The sequence below is a fragment of the Pezoporus wallicus genome, unplaced genomic scaffold, assembly GCF_028554395.1.
Source record: "Pezoporus wallicus isolate ANWC-B61680 ecotype Strahan unplaced genomic scaffold, APGP_CSIRO_Pwel_v1 contig_13497, whole genome shotgun sequence".
Lineage (NCBI taxonomy): Eukaryota > Metazoa > Chordata > Aves > Psittaciformes > Psittacidae > Pezoporus > Pezoporus wallicus.
The window spans coordinates 99897-125473 of record NW_026637151.1 but is presented as its reverse complement, the minus strand read 5'-3'; the positions used below and the strand labels follow the sequence as shown (position 1 = coordinate 125473).

The 25577-nt window shown below is 42.8% G+C and overlaps 1 protein-coding gene across 5 annotated transcripts in view; it reads left to right on the top strand.

Annotated features, from left to right (window-relative positions):
* Positions 1 to 25577, top strand: part of LOC130596278 (transcriptional repressor CTCF-like) — a 48721-nt gene that overhangs the window by 2972 nt on the left and 20172 nt on the right. Inside the window, exons 1-4 of one of the 5 annotated variants that reach the window (XM_057403730.1) lie at positions 659 to 868; positions 5437 to 5553; positions 22933 to 23722; positions 24383 to 24553. In XM_057403730.1, the coding sequence (XP_057259713.1) occupies positions 22942 to 23722; positions 24383 to 24553 (952 nt within the window). In that variant the 5' untranslated portion in view covers positions 659 to 868; positions 5437 to 5553; positions 22933 to 22941. Of the gene's footprint in view, positions 1 to 658; positions 869 to 5436; positions 5554 to 22929; positions 23723 to 24382; positions 24554 to 25577 lie in introns of those variants that run through there. The other 4 variants (XM_057403727.1, XM_057403731.1, XM_057403728.1 and 1 more) reach the window with 4 other exon arrangements.

Below are 25577 nucleotides of genomic sequence, written 5' to 3'. Positions count from 1 at the left end.
AGATGCTTGGTGTCCAGTCTTTGTACTAAGCCTTGAAATACAATATTAAGCTCTACTGCTCTACAATGCTACCTGATCTTAGAGATGCACACAGAATCAGGAAATGTCCCTTTTTTTGTTTAAAGTTTACATTTACTACTTATAAAAATTGTTCAGAATGTGGCTTTTGTTCTTTCAGATTTTTTTTTGCTGAAACTTAGAATCTTTGTCCTGTTATGACTGTAGATGTCACCTTTTTTGTACTGAAGGATATTTGAATTTCATTTAAAACACTGTTCTGCTGCTTGTCCCACTTCTCTCCAATAATCCATAATTTTTCAGGAATTGAGATACTTATTCTAGACACATTTGATATGAAAACTAAATAGTAGGTGCTCAGCTGAGTGTTCTCAGTATTTTCTGATTAACAGAACCTTGAAAAGAATAGAATAAACATGATGAGTAGGGAGTCTTATGTTTTAGATTGTATTAACATTCAAGTAACTGTACACTGAACAACTCGAGTTTGGTGTCTAAATTAAATTTAAAGTGGAGTTATAAATTATAGATTATAAAAACTTTGAAACTATCAAGTTTTAATGTTTTTTCAGTATGGTTCTTAACAGGTGAAATACAGAAGTAGCACAGAGGCAACTCTCAGGAACAGCACAGTTAACATGTGTTACTTAAGGGAGATCTGTGATAGAATGGTTTCCTAAAGAATTACTCTTTAACTATCCCTGCAGATAAAGTTGTGGGTCATAAATGTTTAGAGTTGCATTTCTTACATAAAGCTTTGTTTTTAGAGACCCTTCAGTTCCAGCCTTCCCACTTTTTGCTGTCAGCTCTCTGAGGATTTCAGTGTGCTGTGTGGAGGTGATATTAAGAGGTAAGGCACTAGAAGTGCAGTGATCAGTTAGGTTATGCTGACCGGGTAACATAGGGGAGGGCTACTGTACTGGTAGCAGTGCAGAAAGCTCTGACACAGGCTATTTTCCTTTACACCCCATAGTTCAGGTAGTGTGCTCAAATATATAATTGCTTGGTCTGTCAGCTATCAGCATCGTCTTATTCTTATCCCATAGCAACAAACTGGTGAAGTTTCTAAAGTTTCTTGAATTTCCCTGTAAAGCTTCACTGTTATCAAGAGACCATGAACTAAGTTCAGCTTCTACCAAAAATCTTATTTTACTACTTTTTTTTTTTTCCTTCTCCTTCCCCAGAATCTAAAACTTTCTTGTCAAATTCTAACAAAACAGAAGCTAAATCACAGATTGTTTGGAGTGTGAAAGACACCTTTGTCTGTATTAATATGCGTCATGATTAGAAGCTTGTATGTGTCTCAAATATCAGGTAAAGTAACTATCTCTAAAGTGGAGGAGAAAGTAGCTTGGTCCAATTCTATAAAGAATACTATTTGCCTTTACTGGAATATCAAAGTAATCCTTGCTCTCTCTTTCAGGTATTTAGAATTAGGTTGCTGTTTTGCAAGCTTCTGAAATCGCTCTGGTGATGTGTTTTGTTGTTTTGGGTTTTTGGGGGTGTGGTGTGGTTGTTGTTGTGGTTTTGTTGGTTTTTTTTTTTGTTTTGTTTTTGTTGTTTGTTTGGTTTTTGTTGTTTTTTTTTTTAACAACCCCCAAACACAAACAAAAATATGCTCTAAAATCCCGCCACCAGAGTATATTGGGAAGTGTTTGCATTGGCCAGTGCATTTTTTTTTTTTTTTTCTTTTAACACTGGAATATCTCTATCTGATATTGGAAGGAATATTGTACAGTTAATACACTTTGGAACACTAGGGAAATTCCAGGAGGTCAGGGAAGTTCTGATGTGTCAGTTGTAAAGAGATGGAGTGAAGAAACATGGCAGCTAGTAATATATGACTAGTACTACACAGTGTTAGTACATCTATAGTTTATCAGTTCTCCCATTTGTTCTTAGTACAGGATTGAGTTAAGGAGAGGAGAGTATGTAATTAATCCTAGTAGATAAGGCTTTAAGGAAAAAAGCTTATTAAACTTATAACTTGACATTGTTAAAGGTATTTCTCTTGATGTTGAGGACCATAGGGGATACAGAAAATCACTGAGTATCAGTAAATGCCATTCAGTTCAGGATAGTTCAGGAACAGTCCAGGGGGTCTACAAGTCTGAATAGTTTCCATGGATGTTCAGCAAAAACTGGTGATGGCTTGTCACAAATTGTTTTCATTCCCGATTTTGTTGGTGTGAAATATCTGATTTAAAACTCCTGCATGATGAAACTGTGGTTCATGGAGAGGCAATCAGCACTAAGGTGTAGCCATTGCTATTGTCAGGTGATGTAGATCCATTGGGATGTGTGTGCTAAGACTGCTGTTGTATAGCTATACACCTGGGAGCAAGGCAGTTCAGCCAAGTTTAAATCGAGGCATGTGGTGTCCTAAATTCAGCATCTGAACTGCATTTTGGAGTCACAGTGGATAAATGGTTTGAACATGAGTTTCCAAGGTGATGCTGTGACCTTGGAGCTAATGTAGTTCTCAAATGCATTAATGGAATTAGTAGAAACTCTTGCCTGTGTGGGGTGGGTTGAAGTCATTGCCAGTGTACTATGTGCAATTCTGGCATCAGCACTTAAATGTGTGCCAGCCCCCTTCCCCACCCCCAATTACTGTCTGCAAGGGAAATTGTTTTCCAATTTGATGGAAGCCTAAGTAGTAGTGACATGCAGTGAAGTAGTAAGAATTTACTGTGCAGTTTCTTGTCAAAACTGAGAGGTAACTTCATTAAGAGTCCTCAGCTATCTCCCTGGCAAGATAATACTGGATATTAATGAGCTTTTTTTAAATCTTGCTGACAAACATAACAGGAACTTATAACTTCAAAGATAAGTTCAAATTAAAAGATTTAAGTTTTTCACAGTGAAGGTGATTAACCATTGGATTATGATATGAAGAACAGCTGTATATTTCTGAATTTCTTAACTTTGAATAAAGATTGTGGGGAAAAAAAAAAAAGTCTGAAAGTTGTTTCAGGCAGCTGCAAGGTACTGAACTTTTGTTTCATATATGTTTGGAGAACTGTAATTCATAAGAGGTCAGACTTGGTGATCAGATGAGAGGTGATCATGCCAAAGAAAAAGGATGAGGAGCAGCTCCTCTTCTCTTTCACTGGCTTCCCTCTTTTTAAACAGAGGTACATTTAGGACTTTTCCTTAGAAATCTAGAACATGATCAAACCATGAAATCTGGAGAAAGCAAGCAGGTACTGATAGATATATAGGAGGTCTGTCAAAATAGTGTCCCATCTATTTGGTCCAAACATGCGACTGCAAAAAATCCTTATCTGTGGCTATAGTATTAGTGAGGTGTTGGTAGGATGTTATTTATTTCTTTGCAAGGGCATGCTGCTGGCTCGTGTTCAGCTTGCTGTCTGCTGAGCAGCCCTGGGACCTGGTCAGCAGTGCTGTTCTCCAGCTAGCCAGTCCCAAGCCTGTATCACTAAAGGAATTCTCCCTTCCCAATTCACAGCATGGAAAATGCTCAGTGGGGGTAATGCAAGATTATTTTCATTGAATCTGCTTCAGAAAGTATATCTCTGTAAAACCGTTTAATTTTTTTGTTAGATAAAATTATCAAATCATGTTACATATTGCATTTATATGCATGTGTGAAGTTATTTTACATGCAGTAATCCTCATAAAGTGAATGCTGAGTAAAATACTGACTTAATTGGGAATGAAACTAGGGAGAGTAAAGCTGTGGGAGGAGTAAACAACACTTAATTTTGAGCTCTGATAATGCATCATGTGTGGAGACTTGACACAAGTGTGACATTTTCTGAGCTCTCCAGAACATTACAGTGGCCTGATGGTAGGCTGAACATCTGTAGGTGGAGATTGCTGAAAGCTAAAAGTACTTTTCATGCATCACATATGTTAAAAAGGGGAGAAGGGGAAAGCGTAAGCTTGAGAACTCTCAGCTGCAGAGGTAAGTTGCATGTAATTCATGTCCTCCTCTGGATGGGAGTTTCAGCAGAAGCACCTGATGCTTGAGTTTGGCAGCTCTGGTTTCTCCAGGCTGTTTGTAAGAAGGCAAATAAGGTAGCTCTGCTGCTACTACTCGTGATTTGCAGCAGCTCAGTCTGTGTCCAGTCTGCTGCTCAGTGGTGTGGTTCCTAGCACTTGCACAAGGACAGCTTTTTAGGCAATTGCAGTGAGTTTTGTGGTGAGCCTGTAGCTTGCAGGAGGAAGAAATGGGGAAAATATATCACAGTTGATGGAAAACCTCTTTTACTAAAAGAGTTTAGGTTTGGAAATAGATCGTCAGGTCCAAAGCCTGAGGTCCCTAATCCCATATCTGGGTGTTGGGATAAGGGTGGTTAACTATGGACAGGACTAATTTCTCTCTCCACACAGTGTTTTGTGCTTGAGCTTTTTGGCGACTGCTGGACTAAATGGACGCTGATCTGTCCTTGTAGGCCTTCTTTTTTATGTTCATGTTGGAGAGTGGACAGTTTTACTTCCCAGCCTATTGATAAAAGCTATACAAGTGAATTGACAGCTCTTGATATGTTGGGAATAACACCAAAGCATTTAGGAAAGTAAAAGTCATGGCTTCCCTGGAATATTAAGGGAACTGTTGTTACCTCATCTCCTCCTAGTTGTGTACTGGAAATTGCATCACCATGCAATGAAGTGGTTGCCTAGATTTGCTTTGTGGGGGCAACTAGATGCAAGTGGATGTGGAGAACTGCAGCTCTGAGTTTTATTTAAGCCTTTGTGGAACTACTCCCTAAAACATGTGGTGTAGTAAAGGCTTTCTGAAAAGGCAGTTGAGATCACAAGTAGTAATGATATTTGTAAACACTTGGATATTCGTAAACTTTTTTACCCTTTTGAAATAAAGCAGTAAACTTTGTATGTTTAAGGTCAGTGTGGAAGGAATTAAAATCTCTCATTCTTTAATGGTGAAAGAGGCATCCTTGCTCTGGACTGGCTCCTGGAAGAGCTTTTCACTGCTGTAGAGCAAGTAGTGATTTTTTTTGGACTGCTTTTTGTGTTGTTCTTCTGTCTCCTTGTATTCAATTTGCAAACCTGTTTCCTTGAAACCTCCTCAAATATCCAGAGTTTTAATATAAAAGCAGGAAATGCTAATGAATTAAAAATGCCCCATTTTGGGTTGCACATACTTGACATAAGTGTAACAATACTATATTTTAAAACAGTAGCTTTCTCTTGTGTGCTAAACTGCTTGCAGTGGAGGTGCAATATAAACTAATTTTGCTTTCCCAGTATGTATGGTGAGAGAACCCTTTAGAGGCACTTAACGAGTTTTCAGATTACAGGTTGGAAAACGTAAGACTGAGAACTGTCTCAGGTGCAGAGGTAAGATGCATATAATCCACTTGGATTTTTGAAAATGAGTTCTTTCAGTCAAAGTTTATCAGATTATTAAAACCTTTTTTCTTTTTGGAGGATGGAAGAAGTTAGTGTTAGCCAGCGTTATTCCTGCTGAGTATATAACTTACTGCCACTTCTGATCTTTGAAGAGAGATTTATCGCTTCCTGTGGCAATACTGAATACTCATAAAGGTACTCATTGATTACTAGATCCTTGCCTACCTTCTACATTAATGCAATCCTTCCTGCTCAGGAATGGCTACTGTTGACTTTTACCTAATCTGAGCTACTAGTGCATAATATGAGCCTAGAGTAGAAACAAAGAATAGTTTGGGTTGGAAAGGACCTTAAGATCATCTAGTTCCAGTCCCCCTGCTGTGGGAAAGGGACACCTCCCACTAAACCATGTCACCCAAGGCTCTGTCCAACCTGGCCTTGGACAACCCATTCCAGTGCCTCACCACCCTCCTTATATCCAATCTAAACTTCCCCTGTTTAAGTTTGAACCCATTACCCCTTGTTCTATCACTACAGTCCCTAATGAAGAGTCCATCCCCAGCATCCTTGTAGGCCCCCTTCAGATACTGGAAGGCTGCTACGAGGTCTCCACAGAGCCTTCTCCTCTCCAGGATAAACAGCCCCAACTTTCTCAGCCTATCTTCATACAGGAGGTGCTCCAGTCCCCTGATCATCCTCGTGGCCCTCCTCTGGACTTGTTCCATTAGTTCCATGTCCTTTTTATGTTGAGAACACCAGAACTGCACACAACACTCCAAGTGAGGTCTCAGAAGAGCAGAGTAGAGGGGCAGGATCACCTCCTTTGCCCTGCTGGTCACACTCCTTTTGATGCAGCCCAGGATACAGTTGGATTTCTGGGCTGCAAGCGCTCACTGCCAGCTCCTGTTAAGTTTCTCATCGACTAACACCCCCAAGTCCTTCTCCACAGGGCTGCTCTGAATCTCTTCTTTGCCAAACCTGTAGCTGTGCCTGGGATTGCTCCAACCCAGGTGTAGGACTTTTCTCTTGTCACAGTTAAACTTCATGAAGTTGGCATCAGCGCACCTCACAAGTGCGTCAAGGTCTCTCTGGATGGCATTCCTTCCCTCCAGCATGTCAACCAAACCACACAGCTTGGTGTCTTTGGCAAATTTGCTGAGGGCGCACTCAATCCCACTGTCCATGTCAGTGGCGAAGATGTTAAACAAGACCGGTCCCAACATCATTCCTTTAGGGACACCACTTGTTACTGGTCTCCAGCTGGACACTGAGCCATTGACCACAACTATTTGTGTGCGGCCATCCAGCCAGTTCTTTATCGACTTGAGTGGTCCACCTATCAAATTGTTGTCTCTCCAATTTAGAGACAAGGATGTCATGTGGGACAGTGTCGAACGCTTTACACAAGTCCAGGTGGATGACATCAACTGCTCTACCTCTGTCCATCAGTTCCATAGCCCCATCATAGAAAGCCACCAAATTGGTCAGGCAGGATTTCCCCTTAGTGAAGCCATGCTGGCTATCACCAACCACCTTGTTGTTTTTCATGTGCCTTAGCATGCCTTCCAGGAGAATCTGCTCCAAGATTTTGCCAGGCACAAAGGTGAGACTGACTGGTCTGTAGTTCCCTGGGTCATCCATTTTCCTCTTCTTGAAAATGGGGGTTATATTACCCTTTTTCCAGTAATTGGAAACTTCACCTGACTGCCATGATTTTTCAAATATGATGGACAGTTGCTTAGCAGCTTCATTCACCAGCTCCTTCAGGACCTGAGGATGGATTTCATCAGGGCCCATGGAGTTGTGTACGTTCAGGTTCTTAAGATGGTCTCAAACCAAATGCTCTGCTACAGTGGGCCTAATGTCTTCATTCTCACAGTCCCTGCATCTGCCTTCCAAGACTTGGGTGGTGTGGTCAGAGCCTTTGCCAGTGAAGACCGAGGCAGAAAAGTCATTAAGAACCTCAGCCTTCTCCAAATCCAGGGTAGCCAGTTCTCCCAATAGCTTCCGGAGGGGGCCTACCTTGTCCCTAGTCTATCTTTTATTTGCTACATACCTATAGAATCCCTTCTTGTTATCCTTAACATCCCTAGCCAAGTTTAATTGTAACTGGGCCTTAGCTTTCCTAACCTGGTCCCTAGCTTCCCAGACAACATCCCTGTATTCTTCCCAGGCCACCTGTCCTTGCTTCCACCTTTTATAAGCCTCTTTTTTCCTTCAAATTTTCCTCAGGAGCTCCTCATCCATCCAAGGAGGTCTCCTGGCCCTCCTGCTGCACTTCCTTCTAGTCAGGATGCAACACTCCTGAGCTTGTAGCAGGTGATCCTTGAATATCAACCAAGAGTCTTGGGCCCCACTGCCCTCTAGGGCTGTATCCCATGGAGCCTTACTAAGCAGGTTCCTGAAGAGGCCAAAGTCTGCTCTCTTGCTTTCCAGAGCAGTGAGCTTGCTGCTTGCTCTTCTCACTGTCCTGAGGATCTCGAATTCTACCATTTCTTGATCGCTGCAACTAAGGCTGCCCTGTAGCATCATATTTCCAATGAGTTTTTCCCTGTTGGTGAGCAGGAGGTCAAGCATGGCACCTCTCCTTGTCAGCTCCTCTATTACTTGCAGAAGGAAGTTGTCTTCCACACAATCAAGGATCCTCCTGGATTGCTTGTGCCATGCTGTTGTTCCTCCAACAGATATCAGGGTGGTTGAAGTCTCCCATGAGAACAAGGGCCTGTGAGCATGAGGCTGTTCCTGTCTGTCTACATAGTGCTTTATCTATAGAGTCCTCTTGATCAGATGGTCTTTAACACATCTCCACAATAATGTCCCCCATCGCAGTTCTCCTTTTAACCCTGATCCACAAACTCTGACTGCTCACCTCTCCCCAGAGTTCCGTACTCCAGCCTGTCCCTAACATAAATAGCAACTCTCCCTCCCCATCTGCTGTGCCTGTCTTTTCTGAGGGTCCTGTAACCTTCCATTCCAACACTCCAGTCATAGGAGCCATCCCACCTTGTTTTTGTGATGCCTATTATTTCATACCCCTGTAGATGTGCACATATCTCCAATTCCTCGTTTGTTCCCCATGCTATGGGCGTTTGTATAGAAGTATCTGAGCCGAGCTCCAAATGAAGCCAGCTCATTGGCTGGAGCAGCTGGAATATCTCTACATTGCTCCAAGCATTTATTATAGGTGCTGGCAACTGACTGTGTATGTTGGGATGGAATGATGCCCCCCTCCCTCAACACATCTAGTTTAAAGCTTTCTTTACCAGCCTGTCAAGCCTTCTACCAAAACTGTTCTTCCCCTTCTTTGTCAGACCAGCTCCGCTAGCCCCTAGTAGACCTGGCCTACTAACTTGGGTCCCGTGTTCAAGATACCCAAACTTCTGACTATGACACCACCCTTCTAACTATTTATTAACTTGGCCAATCCTCCTAGCCTTTTTAAGGTCCTCACCTTTATCTGGAGAATTGATGAAAAGGCTGTCTGAGCTCCAGAGCCCCTAACCACCTCCCCCAGGGCTCTGTAGTCCTTTTATGTTCTCCAGGCTACTGCTATCTATATTACTAGCACCCACATGGATCACTAGAAGTGGGTAATAGTCAGTGGGACTTACTAGAGCAGGCAGCCTCTCTGCAACATCCCTGATCCAAGCCCCTGGTAGGCAACCCACCCCTTGAGACTGGGTCAGGCCAACAGATGAGTGCTTTTGTTCCTTTCAAAGTAGAGTCCCTTACTACTATGACCCACTGATTTTCCCTGCAGTATCAGTAGTAATCTTTTTTAGCAGCGGGTCAGCCAGTTGTTCATGATGTGAGTGTGTTTCTTCATCAGCTCTCTGCAGGACAGTAAAGTGGTTCTGGGTGGGACAACAGATTTAGGAGGAAGCCCCTTGCTTTTAATTGTCCTCTTCCTCCTTTTTTTTTGTTGTTGTTGCTCTTTCCCAGCTTCTTGGGTTAACGGCCTTCTTCTTTCCTCCATGAGCTACAGGGGATGCTTGAGGCCCCTGCACAGTTTGGGCCTGAAGCAAGCATTCCTGTTTCCTCTCAGCTTCCCTGATATCTTGCAGCCTATTAATAGCATCCCGCAGCTCAGCCACCTGCTGCAGGAGGACCTCCACCAGGGAGCACTAAGTGCAGCCCTGCCCATTGTGCAGTCTCCCTTCACAAGACCAGTGCAGGTGCTCTGCACTGCAGCCTCCCCTCTCATCAGCTCTGTCTGGGTGCCTATGCTGGCCACTGCCTGGGCAGCCAGAGCAGACCTCCCAGACCGGGCCCTGGTCATACACTCGCTCAACATCCTGCTTGCCTGCCTGCGCAAACTACCTCTACCCGCCCTGGTCTCTTGCGTTCCCTGGGGCAGGTTTTTACCCAGTCAGGGCTGGTTCCACTTCTCCTGGCTCCGCCCCCTATGAGTCAGCTGCTCGTGTCAGCTGAGCTGCTGGCTCTTGGGCAAGTCCTGTCGAGGTCTTGAGGCTCCCTCGGTGGCTCTGAGTTGAGGCTCCTGGATGCTGAGCTTAGGTGTTGAAGGTGACCTCTCTTGAGCTACTCACTTCAGCAATTGACCCAATTAGTTTATACTTGGCTTCTGTAGTGTGTGCTGAAATAGTTTTGTCCTGTTGAATCCTTGTTCTACCAGCGTTTTGACCTACATGAAGAAGAATTTGGCAGCTTCCATGACTGTATGATAGAGCAGTTTATCAAATATTCAGATGTCTGACTTGCTTGACATGACATCTCTAATGTTTTTAGAGGCATCTTCTTTGAGTGGCTTGTGCAAACAAATCCTTAGGGATATTTTCTCCAGCTCCACCAGATTCAAAGAAGGGAGATAGCATTGAATGCTTGTCCTGCTCTGTTATCAGTCTGGCCCTCCCTGGTTAGAAGTACTGGATCCAGAGCAGTTGTTGGGTCATGTTATGTGTTACCATTTGTTCTTATCCTAGAGCTGCCTCTTCAAGCAGGCTGTCCCATGCTGGCAGCCAGGGAGCCTTTTTAGCCACCTTCTGAAACTCAACATATCATCTCTTGTTAAAATTCTGGAGAAAAGAGCATACTATCATCCTTATTTTTTCAAAGACAGGTCTGTATTTTTCATTAGTTTAGTATTGCTCATTGTGGTCCTGGGCTTTCTCCTGCCTGTTAAAAGTAGTGAGGTCCTTTGTCAATATTGCTTCCACCTTTTCTATCTGAAGTTCACATAGAAGCCTTGTTTGATGTAGATCTTTACAGCCCTTCTTTGACTTCATGTCACATGTGGGTTTGTGTCTCCTGAACAGTGATACACTAAGCCTGTGCACTTCTAATGCTGTTCTCTTAAAAGCTAGGTGGCTTTGTATAGTCACCACTCTTGTATAGAATTTCAAGAAAATCAGAGTTAGGATAAAAGACTAGCAGTTGGTAAAATGATATTTCCATTCAATGAAGCATGCTCTGCTGAGGAGTCCTGGGGTTTTTGGCCAGTGATGAGACCTCTGAGATGATAGTTCCACACGGGAGGTGTTTGCATTGCATCAAGTGTCTTCTGACTGGAGAAGTCCTTCACTTTTAAGGCTCTTCTGTGTTAATTTACCAGTTGTTAAATTTTAGGAAATAGTTTTTTCCAGGGTTACAGGTCAGGAATAAAAACTTAGCTACTAGCAGTAACTGGTTTATATGCTTACCACCACTGTGTGCAAGCTCTTGCCAGCACAGAACCTGGCAAGGATGCAGCTTGGGTCAGTCAGCAGTGTTAACATGTCCTTAGCAGTGGCACACACCCCATGTATCTTCTGCGCATCCCCTTTTCTGATCAGTGAATGTATAGAGTAGATGTGACTTTTGCAAAGTGTGAAATAGAGATCCATTCCAAATGCTTTTTAAAAGCTTGCTATTGCTGAGCATCTCCAGCTCCCACAAACTTATCAGTGGTGTACTTTGAAGCTGATAAACTATTAAAAGTAGATTTCTAAGGAAAAAAAATAAAAAATGCAGCTGGAACCCAGACTTTGAGTGTCTTGTACTAAATAAATGACAGAAGACCCAGGGAGAAAAGTACTTAAATTCAAAGGGTGTAGAACTAGTGTGAAATTAAACACCGCTTTGTCATATCGCTGCATGCAGCAGGACTCTGTGCCTTGCTTGAGAAGTACTCCTGTGGAGCTGCTTACTGCTCCTGGGGCTTGTAGCATGTATGCACATTGAGGACTGAAAAGTATTACAGATGAGAAGTAATGTATAGTCTTGTAAGTATTTTAGTTCTGTAAACGTATTTTAGTTCTGTAAACGTATTTTAGTTCTGTAAACGATTTTAAGCTTTTAGTTGATAAGGATAACAAAGGTAGCTTTGCAACTCTGCCATGAGCTGGCTATTCTTCCTTAGGAAAACAAGGTTAGAATCATGTTAGAGCAGATTTTGTTACTTTATCAGTAGTGCTGCTTGTTGCATTAACAGTACTGAAAGGGTTGTACTTGGTCTAATCTAAACCCCTTTAACAAGAAAAATTACTTTGGTATTGTAATTTGGTATTCCACAGCATAGGAGAGAAAGACCAGCTGAAGTAGGTATAACCAGCTCCAAAATGTCATATTACACTCTTCACTTGACACAAGGCATACAGAGATTTAGGTTGTAAGAACTGTAAATGCTAAGAAGTTTGAGAAGAGGCAGAGAGAGGAGTTAGTAAAATGAGTTCATTCTTCCTGGTGAAAAGTATTAAAGCCAATTAAGGTGTTTGGGGTTTGTTTTGTTCTTGTAAGTGAAGGGGTCCTCAAGCAGTTATAAATGCTGCTCTTAGAGGTGTGGGGCTACACTTTTTCTGTCAAACAAGCATTACACATTCAAGCAGTGCTTCCCCCTCCTCTTTCTCTTCAGTGTAGTTTCATTCACTAGTATGACTTACCTGCTCCAGAGTGTGTTCTGATATAAAGAGCTGCATGAAGAATGGTTAGCATGAAGAGAGCAAATCAGTCCAGGCAGAAGTGTCAAGAACCTAAATGTAAATTAAGGGGTTTAAAGTGTGGTATGCATTCCATGTGAGGCAATAGTTTCCTGAGCACTTAAAGCTGACACTGTGCAGGGAGAAACCTTCTGGCCGTGCTTCTCTTGTGGCTGGCCTGAGCGTTGGGCACACCAGAGATGTGGTCTGGATGGAAATAATTTTCTCTTTGGCTGAGTGAGTTCTGTCCTGGATAAGTTTCCTTCCCAGTTAGCTGCAATCTTAGAAATGCTTGTGCTAACATGAGGGATAATTGGGGTGGTGTGGGCAGCTTAAAGGTAGGGATGACTTCTCTGACAGAGTTGAGTGTGTTTGGAAATGAGGCCTTATTCCTGCTGGAAGGGTTTTTTTCCTCTGAGGTTAAGTGCCTTTGTAGGATTTTAATTTTTAATTAATCTACCTTGAAGGTTGATTGTAATGGCACTTTTAGGGCTCAGTGTATGAGAACATTGGGAACGTGAATCCAAGTGAATTAGATGTGTATATAAAATGTATTAAAACTGCAGCATGAGGGCTACTGTACAGGGTTCACCTGGATTTTATTCTGTTTGCATCTGTTCCAACACTTATTAATTCAGTTAAACTTCCCTGTGATCTGTGATTACAAAGCAAGGATGACTTGGGCTCCAGGAGTTTCTTGTCCACTCCCCTTTCTGCCATAGGTGCTTCAAACACTCTCCTGGATTTTCCTGTCCCTGCTGCAGCAACAGTAAACTACACCTCTAGATTTGACAGCCTGACATTAAGTTAACTAAGTGCTGACTTTAGTTTTCCTTATCAGCATCGGGGTGTAATTTGTGATGTGACTTTCAGTTCCTGCATGGGCAGCTGTTGGGTGGGACCCAGGGATGAGTACTTTCTGCTCCTCTGATTTGAAGCCTGAATCCCCTTGTCCAGGCAGAGTGTCACTACTTAATGAGTACTCACAAGAAGATAAAAGGAGTAGCTGTTCCCCAAAAGGTTGTTCTTGGATACTCATTCATCTAGATGAAGCCTTCCAAATGTTTGTTAGCTCACTAAAGTCTCCAGAATGCCATGAAACCTCTTGTACTGGTCTCTTCTTGGGTGTGGTAGGGTCTGGTGTTGTCTTTTTGATACCATGCTGCATCAGATGGCCAAAGAAACCTCCTCTGCTCAGAGTGATTTTTGTTGGTTTTTGTTTGTTTGTTTTTGTTGTTGTTTTTTGTTAAGAAACACTTTTTTTTTTGCTGTTAGCAATTTGCTAATAGCCTAAATGACAGCCTCAATTCATGTGTGAGGGGGTAAAATAACTGCAAATACTTGAGAAAACTATTAATCTTTTCTGGTATCTACCTACAGTAGATAGATAGAATGGCAATGGATTTTACAGGTTGTTTTAACCTGAAATAGTTTTCTGTTGTTCTCAATTTATTACCTTCAAGTATTCCAGTGGTCTTCTGTGAGCTCCTTCATTATTTTTATATTATGAAGAACTCTAAAAGGGAGGGACCAATTACTTTTATGATCTAGCATCAGCTGAAAAGGAATTCCTCTGTGACTGCTACTTTGAAAGTGTAAATCTTTCTGTATTTTACACCTGATAAAATTGCCTGTTTGTCCTTCTGAAATGAACTGTAAAGTTAGCAAAACAGAATAGCTTTCTTAATAGATTAAAAAGGGAAGCATTTCCCCCCCCAAATGATTGATATGTGGAAGGGTTTCATTTACATTTCCCCATTTTGACTAGAGAATTCTATGTATGACTGAAGTAGTTCATCTGGTGAGACTGCACTAGCAATTATTGGAAGAAATAGGAAAGAATCAAAACTAAAATTTTAAAGAATGTTAGCTAGGAATGGAGGGAGAAAGAATGGAATGAGGTTTAAGAACAAGAATGTTTACTAAAATTATCCCTACTGTCTTCTCAATAGAAGTTGAATTTTCCAAATCTAAAGGTAAAAAAAGGAAAAAATGGTTCTTCTAGAAATAAAGCTGAAAAGCTTCTACCAGACTACTTTCATTATTAAGGTTTACTGTGTCAGATAAAATTAGTTATAGCCCAAGTGACTTCAACATGGATAGGATTTGTTGTCAGTAACTGCAATGCAGTACTTGGTAGTTGGGTAAATTAATATTTCTTCACCATACAAGTTTGATGCAGTTGGCATTGTTGTATGACACTTTTTCCTTTCCACTGCAGGCTACAGCTTATTACAGCAGAACTAGCAGTGTTGGTTCTGGAAGAGCTGTGACTGTGGGGCCTTTGCCACTGTCGGGTATAAGGATTAAGAGGGAGCTTGTGCTGCAGACAGTTGAGGAGGGAGAGTGAGAGAGAAAAAGAATTGAGTTTTCTTCTGTCTTGCTGGGGAACCCTGTGTATCTACTGTTTTCATGTGTTGCACATGTCTTAACGAGTCCTTGATCCAAAGTCCCAGGTTAACTTTATCCTGAGTAATTGCAGAAAGTCACAGGTGTGTGCTACTTGCTGACTGAAAAATATGGTCAGTGCTGAAGGGTCTCATCACTTTGAATTCTTTAATGAGACATGCTGTTTGAAAGAGTTCTGCTAAGATCCCTGGGCAGGAGCAGCAACTAGGAAGATTACTTTTGTAGGTAGAAAGGAGAGCGATAAACAAGAAATGGCAAGGGGGAAGCTGGAGGTAGTTGTAGAATTGTCACAGTATTCATGTTTATCTTCATTCTACAACAAATTGGCTGTGGGTAATGTCCTGTAACCATGGCAATGGTAGCTTGGCTGGGCTCTTGGGAGTTCATAAGGGTAGAAGGTAAAGATTACTTTTGATAACATCTGGCCCAAAGCGTGCTATCTTCACGTAAGCATAAGTAAAAGGTAACTTTGACACAGTTAACACAATTAACTACCAATTGAGTAAAATAGTAGTGTGGCATCACAGTTAAATGCTACTGGATTTTAAACGGGAAGGCACCCACAAACTGGCTGTGACCCAGAGGGTTGCAGGATGCTCGAGAGGGAAATTGCACTGTAGTGTGACTTGGTAGATGGCACAGAAGGGAGCGGGACACAGCTCAGTGTTAGCCACCTAGCTTCCAGGACATGGTTCTAGGTTCTTTGTGCTAGGGTTTGCTTAGAGCTTTAAGCTGGCACTGCTGCTTAAGGTGGCCCTGGCACTCTGAGCCTTCTCCTTTACTTCTGTGGGGAATTAGATCAGAAACATGTTCTAACATGCTTAACTTTTTTTCCCTGCATTAATTTTCAGCTGGAATTAGTTCTTGATCAAGTTTATTCTGGTGTATGCAAAGGAAAAGGGGAGAGCAGCCCTTTTGGCAGCAGTGCTGTGTTTTCCTGTTTTACAGGGATTATGAAACCATTCTGGGAGTTAAGAATTTGGTCTCCCATCTGGTTAATGGAGGGGGACAGGTGGGTTTCTCTAGATGGCAATTTAGTGTAGGGATCCACTTACAAGCTTTGACTTGCTCTCTGGAAGGATGTGCTCTTCTCCCTGCCCTATTTGGGGAGGCCAGCCTTCTGGCACAGACACCTCAGTTAGGTAACCACCAGCAGGACTTCAAATGCCACCACAGCTGTTGGCTGCATCCCATCCCTTTGCCGGGTCAGCATATAAGGAAATCATCCTTCTGCAACTACACATTTGCATTATACGTTTGCTATTGCAGCTGTCATTCCTGAAGCTTTTTTACATATTGCTTGGGGTGGCTTCACATTGACAGGCCCTTTCTAGGTTTCTTGCTTTTCCTTATTCTCTCCAAGGTGCTAAAATATTTCTCAGGCCAATTGCTTAATAGTTGGTTGTTTTGTTGTTTTATTTTTTTTAATTTATTTTTATTTAAAGCTGCAACAGATGTTTGTGAGCTAGTGTATTTGATTTGTTTTGGTTTTAGTGCCCATGTTGTAAATGGCAAGGAGGAAATGAGAAAACGGCTGCTGATAGGCATAGCAGCCAGTGGATATGGAATTTATGCAGTTGGCAAATAAAAGCTTTAAGTTTCCACCATGAGAAAATTGCTTAATATAAGAAACTTATCTCAGCTGCTTACTTTCTGCTGTTGGTAGTAAATCTTTCATGTTTTGCATATGATAGCATGTGAAAATATCCTACTTCAAGATGTTCACAGGATGCTACCTTAAAGCTTTGTGAGCTTTATTAAGTAGTTTTACATTCCTAGGCTTATCTTTAAAAAAAAAAAAAAAGAGGGAAAAGTTGGTTTCCTCTTCTACCTGCTCCTAAAGAACTGAGCTTAAGATTCTTAAGCTTTTGTATAGCTTTTATTTATAACTGGATGGTGTTAGTCTTCTGTATTTTTGTGGGCAGCTAACAACAGGAATGGATGAGAGTCTAGTGTGAAATTTTGGTCTATGTAATCTGACTTCTGGATAACCTGTGGGTCTTTGACCTTATGCACAGCTTGGATCCAGCTGAGCCTCTTGAGTGTTTTACCATGGCTGAACTACTCCTAGAACCACCTTTAGTTCAGAAGCATTATAGCCATGTCTGTGAAGTGCTGAGACCAAGGTAGGAAACTCTTCTTGGGGGTGCACAGCCCTGCTCAGAGCTCTTCAAGCATCTTCCTACCACTTTCTGCATTGTGTCAGGATTTATTTTTTTTTATGGGAGTGCTGCACCATGTGGAGAATCATTGGAATGGTTTTAAACCAACAGAGCAGATCTTTGAGAAGAGGTTGCACATCCAGCTAGTTCATGTTCCGGATTTGCTGCCTGTTCAGGGCTACTTCTGTCACACCCTAGGAGATGGGGAGCAATTGTAGTGAACAGTGAATAAGTGCAGTGCTGGGAAAGGCTGTACTTAGTACTTTGTGGTTTATATATGTCTGTTTGCTTTAGAGAAAACCATGTTTGTGCCACCTTCATCTCTTATCAGGGAAGCCCTGCTGGAGGAGATGGGAAGGCTGCCTACCTGTTAAACTGCTCTTTGACTATGCTTAGTTGTGAGACTGTTCTGGGGAAAGATATAGCTGTCACAATGGGGAAGGAGGATGGCCAAAGCCTTCTGCAGTTACTTTCCATCTTATAGACATACATACTGGTGCAGAGCAGTTGATGTCATCTGCCTGGACTTGTGTAAAGCGTTCGACACTGTCCCACATGACATCCTTGTCTCTAAATTGGAGAGACATCAATTTGATGGATGGACCACTCAGTGGATAAAGAACTAGCTGGATGGCTGTATACAAAGAGTTGTGGTCAATGGCTCAATGTCCAGCTGGAGACCAGTAACGAGTGGTGTCCCTAAAGGAACGATGTTGGGACCGGTCTTGTTTAACATCTTCACCACTGACATGGACAGTGGGATTGAGTGCACCCTCAGCTAGTTTGCTGATGACACCAAGCTGTGTGGTTTGGTTGATATGCTGGAGGGAATGAATGCCATCCAGAGGGACCTCGACACGCTTGTGAGGTGGGCTGATGCCAACCTCATGAGGTTTAACCAAGCCAAGTGCAAGGTCCTACACCTGGGTCGGAGCAATCCCAGGCACAGCTACAGGTTGGGCAAAGAAGAGATTCAGAGCAGCCCTGTGGAGAAGGACTTGGGGGTGTTGGTCGATGAGAAAATGAACATGAGCAGGCAGTGTGCGCTTGCAGCCTAGGAAGCCAACTGTATCCTGGGCTGCATCAAAAAGAGTGTGACCAGCAGGTCGAAGGAGGTGATCCTGCCCCTCTGCTCTTGTGAGACCTCACTTGGAGTATTGTGTATAGTTCTGGTGTCCTCAACATAAAAAGGACATGGAACTGTTGGAACAAGTCCAGGGAAGGGCCATGAGGATGATCAGGGGAGTGGAGTGGAGTGCTTCCTGTATGAAGATGGGCTGAGAAAGTTGGGGCTGTTCAGCCTGGAGAAGAGAAGGCCGCTTGGAGACCTCATAGCGGCCTTCCAGTATCTGAAGGGGGCCTTTAGGGATGCTGGGGATGGACTCTTCATTAGGGACTGTAGTGACAGGACAAGGGGTAACGGGTTAAAACTTACACAGGGGAAGTTTAGATTGGATGCAAGGAGGAAATTATTTCCTGTCAGGGTGGTGAGGCACTGGAATGGGTTGCCCAGGGAGGTTGTGAATGCTCCATCCCTAGCAGTGTTCAAGACCAGGTTGGACGAAGCCTTGGGTGATATGGTTTAGTGTGAGGTGTCCCTGCCCATGGCAGGGGGGTTGGAACTAGATGATCTTAAGGTCCTTTCCAGCCCTAACGATTCTGTGATACTGACTGCAAACAGGAGGAAAAAAAAAAGGGGGGGGGGTATGCCTGTTTGTAAAACCCATTTTTTTTGTTTGTTTTTGTGTTGTTTTTTTTTTTAATCTTTAAGCGTCAGAAATACTGAATAACTGTAGTCTTTTAGCTTTTGCTTGCTCCTCTCTTCACCTTTCAGAGGTTCACAGGGCATGCAGGAGAAAAATAAGTCTCCCATGTTTTAACATCATGCTTTATTTTCACTCCCATATTAATTTTAATAAGTGGCTAATCCAGAAGTGTCAAAGCCATGAGTGTTTTGGAGTGGGATGTGGATTGACTTGAGTTCAAAGTCTGAATATGCCTTTTGATTTTTGTTTTTTGCACTGATGTAGCTGCTGCTATTAGCATTTTTTTGAATGCTAAAAGTTTATTGACAGCGTTTGACTTCATTGTTTCTCTTGTTTTGTGGTTGTTTTTTTTTATTTGGCTTTCTCAAGTGAGCTGTACATTATAGTACTAAAACTACTCTTCAATTGTTTTGCATGTCCCACAGTTCTTTAATGAGGCTGTACTTTGGCAAAAAAATAAACTTTTTGCTGTTATTTGGATCATGAAGCCTCATGCAGTTCAGGGTTTGCTTTTGTAACATTGTCTGAGAGGCAGGCAAATGCCTCTTGGTGAGAGTAGCTTTATAATAAATAACCCACCTAGAAGAACATGCAGTGGCTCTAGCTGTGGAGTCACAGTCCCTGGAAGTGTTCAGAACCTGAGTAGATGATGATTCATAGAAAAACTCTAAAAACTTGTCAACAAAGTTGACAAGCAGGTATTCTTTATTGCAGTGCCAGGAGGCATGGGGGATAGCTCCTCTGAACACACCAAACAAGCTGTGAATAATCATCAAACATGCATATTCATTACATTACATGCATATTCATAAAGGAACTTATACATTACATCATTCTTCTAGGAAATTCATCCTGCATGCGTGCACTAATGTGCACTAATGTGTCTTTGGGACCCATGGTGGTAGTTTCTTCCTCATCATCTTCCTCACTTCATCCTTTGGCTAAACTTTAGGTTTGGAAAGTCCCTTTGTCATGCCAGCAAACACTAGTTCAGTTCTAGCTGGCTGTTGTAAAACATTTACCTAAGATACTTCTTCACTGTCATCTACCACAAAGCTCTTGCCCATTGCTACTGTTGCAAAGCTACCAAGCTCAACATTACTTAACCACAAAGCAGAACTGATTTTACTTATTTACAAAAGATTATACTTCATTTTGTATTTCTTTGTTTCAGTGAGGCCCTTAGTGACATGGGTTAGTGGTGGCCTTGGCAGCGCTGGGGGAACAGTTGGACTTTATGATCTTGAATGTCTTTTCCAACCTGTTTGATTCTAGGAGTAGTGACAGGTAAGTCTAGGGTAAGATATGTGTCCCTAAGATCAGAGAGGGAGCTGGAAGAAATAGTGGTGTCTTAGTTTCTTTACTGAATGCTTGTAAGAGTCTTTCAAAACTTCCACATACATGTCCACCCCTTGTTGTGAGCATCTTTTAAAGTCTTGCCTGCAAGCATCAGGGTAAGCCTGCATTCCTCAGCTGGCAAACTTCCCTGACAACAGAGCCGCATGCCAGTGTTCAGGTATGTGAATGACCCGTTCCTTGGTGGACACAGGATTTGCTGGTGTACAAGATGCTTCCTGCCACTCCACTGGAGTGGCTTCTCTAGGTAGAGGGCACTGGTAAATCTTGGCCTGCTGGCTGGCTTTCAGGTGACCTAGGCTTATTACCAACTTTGATATTGTCAATGAATGTGAAGGTCCTTATGAGAGCTCAGAGCTGCCTGTGCTTGTGTCAAGGTTGCTGACCTCTGTTCCTCTACAAGGCACCAAAATGGAATTGCATTAGCTCTGCATATGGGCTTTTCCTATTTTTTTCTCCCCTCCATCTTAAATCTTTTGTTATTACCCCCCCATATATTTACATTCTTATATTTCATTTAGCTCTGACCTTCCTTTTCTTGTTCAGAGACTTTTGGTCACCTGAAAACACTTTTCTCTTCTCTCTCTGCAAATACTTGAGATAATTGAAACAGCTTGCTCCTATTGCAGTTGCTGTAGGCCCAAGATGAGCACTGTTTGGATTGCCTGCTGGCTAGTGTTAAGCACTTACATCATCCTGTGTACTTTAGCTGTTTGTCCATATGGATTTGCTCTGACAAGCTGATGGGTGGTGAAGGGAAGGATAGGCTGCATCCCTGCAGGGGAGTGCACGTGGAGCCATATGTTGGTATTTCTGCATGTCTGGTACTCTCTGGAGACTGCTGCTGCCCATGATGGGATGACTATCGAGACAGCACAGGAATAGATATCCCTAGTCTGAGCAGGCTGCAGAACAATGAGCTGTATTGTTCTTGTGACACAAGTGCTGGACTCTAGAGAAGGCAGTAAAGCAAGGATTCTAAAAGTAATAAGTTACAGGTATTGTAATTCTGATAAAGGCTAATACTGTTTCATGTTTGTGTATACGAGCCTGTGTGTTTCTGAAATGTGAATGCAAGGTGAAGTGCAGATATTTGAAAGTAGTACATTGAGATTGAAGTGCTCCCAAGAGAGGCTCAATAGAGGTTCATTCTGTTATCTGGTAGGAGAGGCCAGTCAATCCCGTAGGAAAACCTGTAAGCCTTGTATATCGGGAACTAGAATCAGAACTTTATCACAGGCTTTGTACTTTGCTACTTGCTTCAGCAGTAAAATTGACCAATGTACTTTTTTAACACTTGAGGGGTATAATAAATCATATCCTGATGCAGGGAATGAATTTGATGTGGTGTTGGAATCTGCTTTCATTTTTCCAAAGTAAACCACCTGAAACAGAGGTAGACTTATGAAATACTCCTTTACTATAATTTTTATTACTTTGGGGGAGGGGGTGGAGACAGCTGTCAAATCATAATTTATTCTAGTTATGATGACTGAAACAACCTTCCTGCAGAATGAAAACGCAGGAGTTGTGTTTTACCCTGACTGTGGAGAATAATGCTGGCTGGTCTGAGGAGGAAGAAAATCTCAACCTTATACTTGTATGCAACTATTTTCAGAGTTACAGTTAAGGCCCACCAAAATTCTGAGCTTCAGTATTGTTTGTGACTATAGATAGATTTAACCCAGGTGGTATGAGACATCATTGAGTCCACAGCTCTGAATCCACATAATTTAAATTGAAGTCAAATCTTACCTGAGCCTTCTTTGCCTGTTGCAGCTTGCTCAGTCTGAAGAGGGCATTGTGCAGCATCCTCTGCTCAGGGGTTCAGTTCTGTGCACAATTCTTAATGCTTTTTCTTCCTGGAAGACTTCTGCAGTTCTCACATGTCATACTTCCTATAAGGTTGGCTTTTTACTTTTAACAGTATGTTATTTTTGTCCCTTTAAAATTTATAGCCAAAGACTGCCTCTGATATTGCTAAGCTGTGTGAAGTGCCTAAACAAGCTCAGTAAGGAATGACACTGCAGGAGGTACCTCCTCCTGCCTGTGGGATTTGTGGTCTTTGACAAACAGGAATATACATGTCACAATCTCTTTTCTTTGCTTTCCTTCCTTTTCAAGAAACTGGTATAATTGTGTTGTGGTTTAAGCCCAGCTGGTAGCTCGGCACTATGCAGCTGCTCACTCAATTCCCTCCCCCCACTCCTGGAGGGATGGGGAAGAGAATTGAAAGACTATAAATCCCATGGGTTAAGAGCAGTCCAGTAACTAAAGTATAATACAAAACCACTACTGCTACCACCACTAATAATAATAAGGGAAATAACAAGGGGAGCTAAAAGGGGAAAGGAAAATCAACAATAAACAGAAGTGATGCACAATATAATTGCTCAACATTTGTTGACTGATACCCAGCCTGACCTGAGCAGAGATCTGGGCCTTCCGGGTAACTCCTCCCAGTCTATATACTGGACATGATGTGCTGTGGTATGGAATACCCCTTTGTCTACTTTAGGTCAGGTGTCCTGTCTCTGCTTCCTCCTAGCTTGTTGTGCCCCTCCTCACTGGCAGAGCATGAGACTGAAATGGCCTTGATTGGAATAAGCATTACTGAGCAATAACTAAAAACATTGGTGTGTTATCAGCATTGTTCTTGGGGTAAAGTCGAAAACACGGCACTGTGCCAGCTACTAAGAAGGAGAAAAATAACTGTTACAGCTGAACCCAGGACAAGTTGTCTCACTTCAGGCAGCATTATGTGATTGTCTTGGTTTCCAGTGCTCATAGGCTCATAGTCATAGTGGAGACTCCAATTCTCAAATCCTGTTTCTGAATGTGATGGCATTACAATGCTGCTGTTGAGCCCATTGCTTTCAGTTGGGCTGTTTGTCCCTCTGTGGGGTTTGTGCAGTTGTTGAACCTCCACTGGATGGTGTGTGGCATTCATTCTCTTGTTTTTTACAGCAGGTAGGTAAAATGGAAGGTGAGGCAGTTGAAGCTATCGTGGAGGAGTCAGAAACTTTTATTAAAGGGAAAGAGAGAAAAACCTATCAAAGACGCCGTGAAGGTGGGCAGGAGGACGATGGTTGTCACATATCACCAGACCAAGCAGATGGGGGTGAAGTAGTGCAGGATGTTAACAGTGGTATGCAGATGGTGATGATGGAGCAGCTGGATCCAGCTCTTCTTCAAATGAAGACTGAAGTAATGGAAGGCGCAGTGCCTCAGGAAACAGAGGCTACGGTGGATGACACGCAGATCATTACACTTCAGGTTGTTAATATGGAAGAGCAGCCTATAAACCTTGGTGAGCTTCAACTGGTCCAAGTACCTGTACCAGTGACTGTACCTGTTGCCACCACATCTGTGGAAGAACTTCAGGGAGCTTATGAAAATGAAGCCTCCAAAGGAGGCCTGCAAGAGGGAGAGCCCATGATATGTCACACCCTCCCTTTACCAGAAGGCTTCCAAGTAGTGAAAGTGGGTGCAAATGGTGAGGTGGAGACACTGGAACAAGGTGAACTTCAGCCACAGGAAGATCCTAATTGGCAAAAAGATCCAGACTATCAGCCCCCAGCCAAAAAAACAAAGAAAAACAAAAAGAGTAAGCTTCGCTACACTGAGGAAGGCAAAGATGTGGATGTCTCTGTGTATGACTTTGAAGAGGAGCAGCAGGAGGGTTTGTTGTCTGAGGTCAATGCAGAAAAGGTGGTGGGCAATATGAAGCCACCTAAACCAACAAAAATTAAAAAGAAAGGTAAGCTCCCCATCTACAAGTGGATTTTGAAAATGTATTTGTTATGGTGGGACCTTGCAGTATGATTGAAGTGACTGAGTAGGTCCAAGTGGGAGGAAAGCAAGCATGCCCAGTGACGCTTATTCTTTACATAATAACACTCGGCTCTTGTTTCCTGGGCAAACCTCCCATCTCTATCTAGGCTATAGAGGAACTAATTTTCTTTGAGTAGGATGCTGTGGAATTAGTATTCCTATATGACTACAATTGAAGAGGTTTTTCTCTTCACTGCAATATATGTGTTTGTGTACACATGGTTTACATCAGAAACCAATGGTATAATTAGGTCTGGGGTTTTTCCTAACCAATTGCTGGGGAAGGTAAGATGGTACAAAATGCAGCAATAGGTATGTTTGACTTTTCTTAAAGCTGTAAGTTAAGGAAGGAGCCCTTTTTAGAGTGGAGAAGGAATATTGAGTGTTGACATACTAATGTAAATTGAAACCAAGCCAGCCATAGGTAATGATTGTTCTGAAGCATATGCAGTTGAATTTAATTGTACATGTTGGTTCCTTGTGGTAGTGACACCTCCAAGAACCTTTCCTTTTCCCTACTGAACTCTTAGGTTACACAGTAGACCACAGTACTGTCAAGACTAAAGATTATTTCCTTCATGGCTAGGTGTAAAGAAGACATTCCAGTGCGAACTGTGCAGTTACACTTGTCCACGTCGTTCCAACTTGGACCGCCACATGAAAAGCCACACTGATGAAAGACCACATAAGTGCCATCTCTGTGGCAGGGCTTTCCGGACAGTCACGTTATTGAGGAACCACCTAAACACTCACACAGGTACTCTTGCATACCTTGTTTCTTTAGGATCCGCTCTGTTAGAACAAAGAGAGAACCAGGATGGATCCATAATGGAGAGTTGGGCAGGGAATAACTTGATGAAATATAACAAGGGAAAGTGTAGAGTCCTGCATCTGGGCAGGAACAACCCCAGGTACCAGTATAGGTTGGGAAACGACCTGTTAGAGAGCAGTGTAGGGGAGAGGGACCTGGGGGTCCTAGTGGACGACAGGATGACCATGAGCCAACACTGTGCCCTTGTGGCTAAGAAGGCCAGTGGCATCCTGGGGTGTATTAGAAGGGGGGTGGTTAGTAGGACGAGAGAGGTCCTCCTTCCCCTCTACTCTGCCCTGGTGAGACCGCATCTGGAATATTGTGTCCAGTTCTGGGCCCCTCAGTTCAAGAAGGACAGGGACCTGCTGGAGAGAGTCCAGCGCAGGGAAACTAAGATGATTAAGGGAGTGGAGCATCTCCCTTATGAGGAAAGACTGAGGGAGCTGGGTCTGTATAGTTCGGAGAAGAGGAGACTGAGGGGTGACCTTATTAGTGTATATAAATATATAAAGGGGGAGTATCACGAGGATGGAGCCAGGCTCTACTTGGTGGCAAACAATGATAGGACAAGGGGTAATGGGTACAAACTGGAACACAAGAGGTTCCACTTAAACTTGAGAAGAAACTTCTTCTCAGTGAGGGTGACAGAACACTGGAACAGGCTGCCCAGGGAGGTTGTGGAGTGTCCTTCCCTGGAGACATTCAAAACCCGCCTGGACACATTCCTGTGTAACCTTATCTAGGTGTTCCTGCTCCGGCAGGGGGTTTGGACTAGATGATCTTTCGAGGTCCCTTCCAATCTCTAGCATACTGTGATACTGTGATAATGAATCCAATTCCTTTCATGGAACAGGCTAAAAAGGAAGAAACCATAGAATCATAGAATGCTTTGGGTTGGAAGGGACCTTAAAGCTCATCCAGTTCCAACCCCCTGCCATGGGCAGTGTCTCGCCACTCTCACAGTTAATAA